At 41.9% G+C, this 3,323-nt stretch overlaps 1 protein-coding gene across 1 annotated transcript; it reads right to left on the bottom strand.

The window, feature by feature from the left end:
• Positions 1 to 364: 364 nt before the first annotated feature.
• LOC145798091 (uncharacterized) lies at positions 365 to 2,585 on the bottom strand. Its single transcript, XM_082885559.1, has 3 exons — positions 2,370 to 2,585; positions 1,098 to 1,266; positions 365 to 1,014 (listed from the first exon to the last, which is right to left on the bottom strand). The coding sequence occupies exons 1-3, from the start codon at positions 2,583 to 2,585 to the stop codon at positions 365 to 367; spliced, it is 1,035 nt and encodes a 344-aa protein (XP_082741685.1).
• Between the last annotated feature and the right edge of the window lie 738 nt (positions 2,586 to 3,323).

Genomic DNA, 3,323 nt, shown 5'->3' with positions numbered 1-3,323 from the left:
TATTTTTAACTTTCCCTATTCTCCAACAGGGTGACAGACTAGGTTGATTCGGTATCCAGAATCGAGGCGCATAAAGCTAACTCGACCTATGGGGTTGCCATACAGGGTTCAAGCCGGGGTGGTTTTGAATCAATCTCCACACCCCTGGGTATTTAAACCAGACTTTAGTCTTAGAAATTCCAAACCTTTGCGTTCTAGGCTTTGCCATTCAAACTCTAGTTTCCACCATCTAAGTTGGTCTCCTAGGAACTCACTACAAATACAGTTAGGAAGCTATACTAGATCGTCAAATGCCGTTCAGGCACGACAAACACCAAATGAATTACACCTTTAGAGGATTTGAAGTGTCCTAGACTCAAAGCAATTACTGTGGAGGATATATTGGGTCCGTCAAGTGGACAACCTCAATCATCTCCCATTTCTCAATACCATCCACATAATGTTTCAATCTTTGGCCATTGACCTTGAAGGTCATACCATCTTGTGGATTTTTAATCTCAACTGCCCCATGCGGAAAAACTTCGACAACCTCATATGGGCCATCCCACCAAGACCGAAATTTACCCAGAAACAATCGCAATTTAGCATTGAATAGCCACACTTTTTGATGAGGCTCGAAGGACTTACGAGAAATGTTTTTATCATGAAATGCCTTAGTCCTAGCCTTGTAAATTTTGGAGCTCTCATATGCACCATTGCGGAGCTCCTCTAACTCATTGAGTTGGAGTTTTCGATGGTCACCAGCTTTGGCCATATCAAAATTGAACTTCTTAATAGCCCACAAAGCCCGGTGTTCTAACTCAACAGGGAGATGGCATGATTTCCTGAACACAATCCTATATGGAGACATCCCAATGGGTGCCTTATATGCAGTGCGATAGGCCCAAAGTGCATCAACCAACCTAGTGGACCAATCTTTCCTATCGGGCCTCACAGTTTTCTCGAGGATGTGTTTAACCTCCCTATTAGAAACCTCCACTTGACCACTAGTTTGGGGATGATAGGGAGTGCTAACTTTTGAGTGATCATGTATTTACGCACCAATGCCTCAAAGAATCGGTTGCAAAAATATTTGCCACTGTCATTAATTATGGTACATGGGAACCCAAAATGACAAAAATTGGTCTCATGAAGGAATTTAACCATAACTTTGTGGTCATTCGTTCTGGTGGCCACTGTCTCAACCCATTTGGAGACATAGTCCATAGCCACCAAAATGTATTCAAATCCAAAAGATGGTGGAAAGAGACCCATGAAGTCGATGCCCTAAACATCAAAAATCTCTACAATCAAAATAGGGGTCATCGGCATCATATCTCTTCATGACATAAAGCCCATGAATTGACAACGCTCACAAGCTCTGCAGAAGTTATAGACATCTTTGAAGATAGAAGGCCAGTAGAACCCACATTGTAAAACCTTGGCCGCCATTTCTGCCTACTGAAATGGCCATCACATGCTTGAGAGTGACAAAAGGTGAGAATGCTATGGGTTTTACTCTCAGGCACACATCGCCAAATCACTTGATTTGGACAATACTTGAATAATTCTGGGTCTTCCCAGAAATAGCGCTTGACTTGTGAGAAAAATCGATCTTTGTCTTGCTTAGACCAAGTTTTCAGAATTTGACCAACCGCCTAGTAATTCACTATGTGAGCAAACCACGGGAGGGTCACTTGTGATACCGCAAAAAGTTGCTCGTCCGAAAATGAGTCGTGCAAGGCAAAGGGATCACTCGTGTACTCAATAAAGATTCAGGGCAGATGATCCACAACTACATTCTCGGATCCCTTTTTGTCCTAGATTTCTAGGTCAAACTCCTGAAGAAGTAGAATCTACCTAATCAACCTAGGTTTGGTCTCTTTCTTTGATAGTAAATACCACAAGGCGGCATGATCAGTGAAGACTATGACCTTGGAACCTAGGAGATAGGACTAGAATTTATCTAAGGCAAAGACCACAGCTAGCAACTCTTTCTCGGTGGTAGTGTAATTCAATTGTGCATCCGAGAGAGTGCGACTAGCATAGTATATAGCATACGGTGCCCTATTGACCCTTTGGCCCAACACAGCCCCGACAACATAATCTGAGGCATCACACATGATTTCAAAGGGAAGCGACCAATCTGGTGATTTCATGATTGAGGCGGTAGTAAGGGCCACTCTTAGTTTTTCAAAGGCTTTCAAACATGCCTCATCAAAGATAAAATGTGTGTCCTTAGCAAGTGAACTACACAAAGGATGAGATATTTTACTCAAGTCTTTGATGAACCTACGGTAAAAACTTGCATGCCCTAAGAAAGATTAGACTTGGCACATAGAAGTGGGTAGAGGAAGGCATGCAATGAGGTTAACTTTAGCTTTGTCTACCTTTATATCTTGAGGGGACACAATGTGTCCCAACACTATACCCTCACAAACCATAAAACGGCTCTTCTCCCAACTCAAAATCAGGTTTGCTTCAGTACATCGTTCCAACACTCTAGTCAAATTCCCAAGGCATTCCTCAAAAGACAGTCCAAACACTGAAAAATCATTCATGAAAACCTCTGGAAATTTCTCCACCATATCGAAGAAAATGGCCATCATACAACGTTGAAAAGTCGCTGGTTCATTACATAGCCCAAAGGGCATGCGCCTGTAAGCAAAAGTGCCAAAATGGCAAGTGAACATGGTCTTTTCTTGGCCAATGGGATACACCGGGACTTGATTATACCCCGAGTAACCATCAAGAAACAATGAAAACCTTGCCCCACTAACCTCTTAAGAATTTGATCAATAAATGGCAAAGGAAAATGTTCTTTCCTAGTCATGGAATTCAATCTCCTATAATCAATACATACTCGCTACCCAATAGTGGTTCGTGTGGGGACTAACTCTCCTTGCTCATTCTCTATAACAGTGATTCTCGATTTCTTAGGCACCATTTGTGTGGGACTCACCCACTTGCTATCCGAAATGGGGTATATAATGCTTGCATCTAACAATTTCAATACTTTTTTTTTCACAACCTCTTTCATGTTGGGATTAAGACTGTTGTATTTCACAAAAAGGTTTGGGGTCCTCCTCTAAATGTATATAATGCATGCACATAGAGGGATCTTGTCACGACCCCATTCCGCCCCTGGTAGAATGGTGCCGTGATGGCCAGTAATCCGAGATTACCGAAGGCCAACCTTCAAAATTCACACACAATCAGAGTATAAATATATGGGGCTCACAAGTGCGGAAGCAATAATTTAAAATACAAGTGGTCCATAAAAGCAGTGCATAAGTCAAATGGAATGGCATACATCTTTATATAGCTTTAATACAACAAAATGA

The sequence above is a fragment of the Camellia sinensis genome, chromosome 8, assembly GCF_055761805.1.
Source record: "Camellia sinensis isolate YWXY chromosome 8, ASM5576180v1, whole genome shotgun sequence".
NCBI lineage: Eukaryota > Viridiplantae > Streptophyta > Magnoliopsida > Ericales > Theaceae > Camellia > Camellia sinensis.
The sequence above is the reverse complement of the archived record's forward strand: the minus strand, read 5'-3'. Positions and strand labels throughout refer to the sequence as shown.

Excerpts from the sequence above, each read along its gene's own strand:
- LOC145798091 (XM_082885559.1), bottom strand. The coding sequence starts at position 2,585 with ATGGCCATTTTCTTCGATATGGTGGAGAAATTTCCAGAGGTTTTCATG. Across the intron at positions 1,267-2,369 it reads TGTCCCCTCAAGATATAAAG|GGCATCGACTTCATGGGTCT; the intron begins GTAGACAAAGCT and ends TTTGATGTTTAG. Across the intron at positions 1,015-1,097 it reads TTGTCATTTTGGGTTCCCAT|TTAGCACTCCCTATCATCCC; the intron begins GTACCATAATTA and ends ATCACTCAAAAG.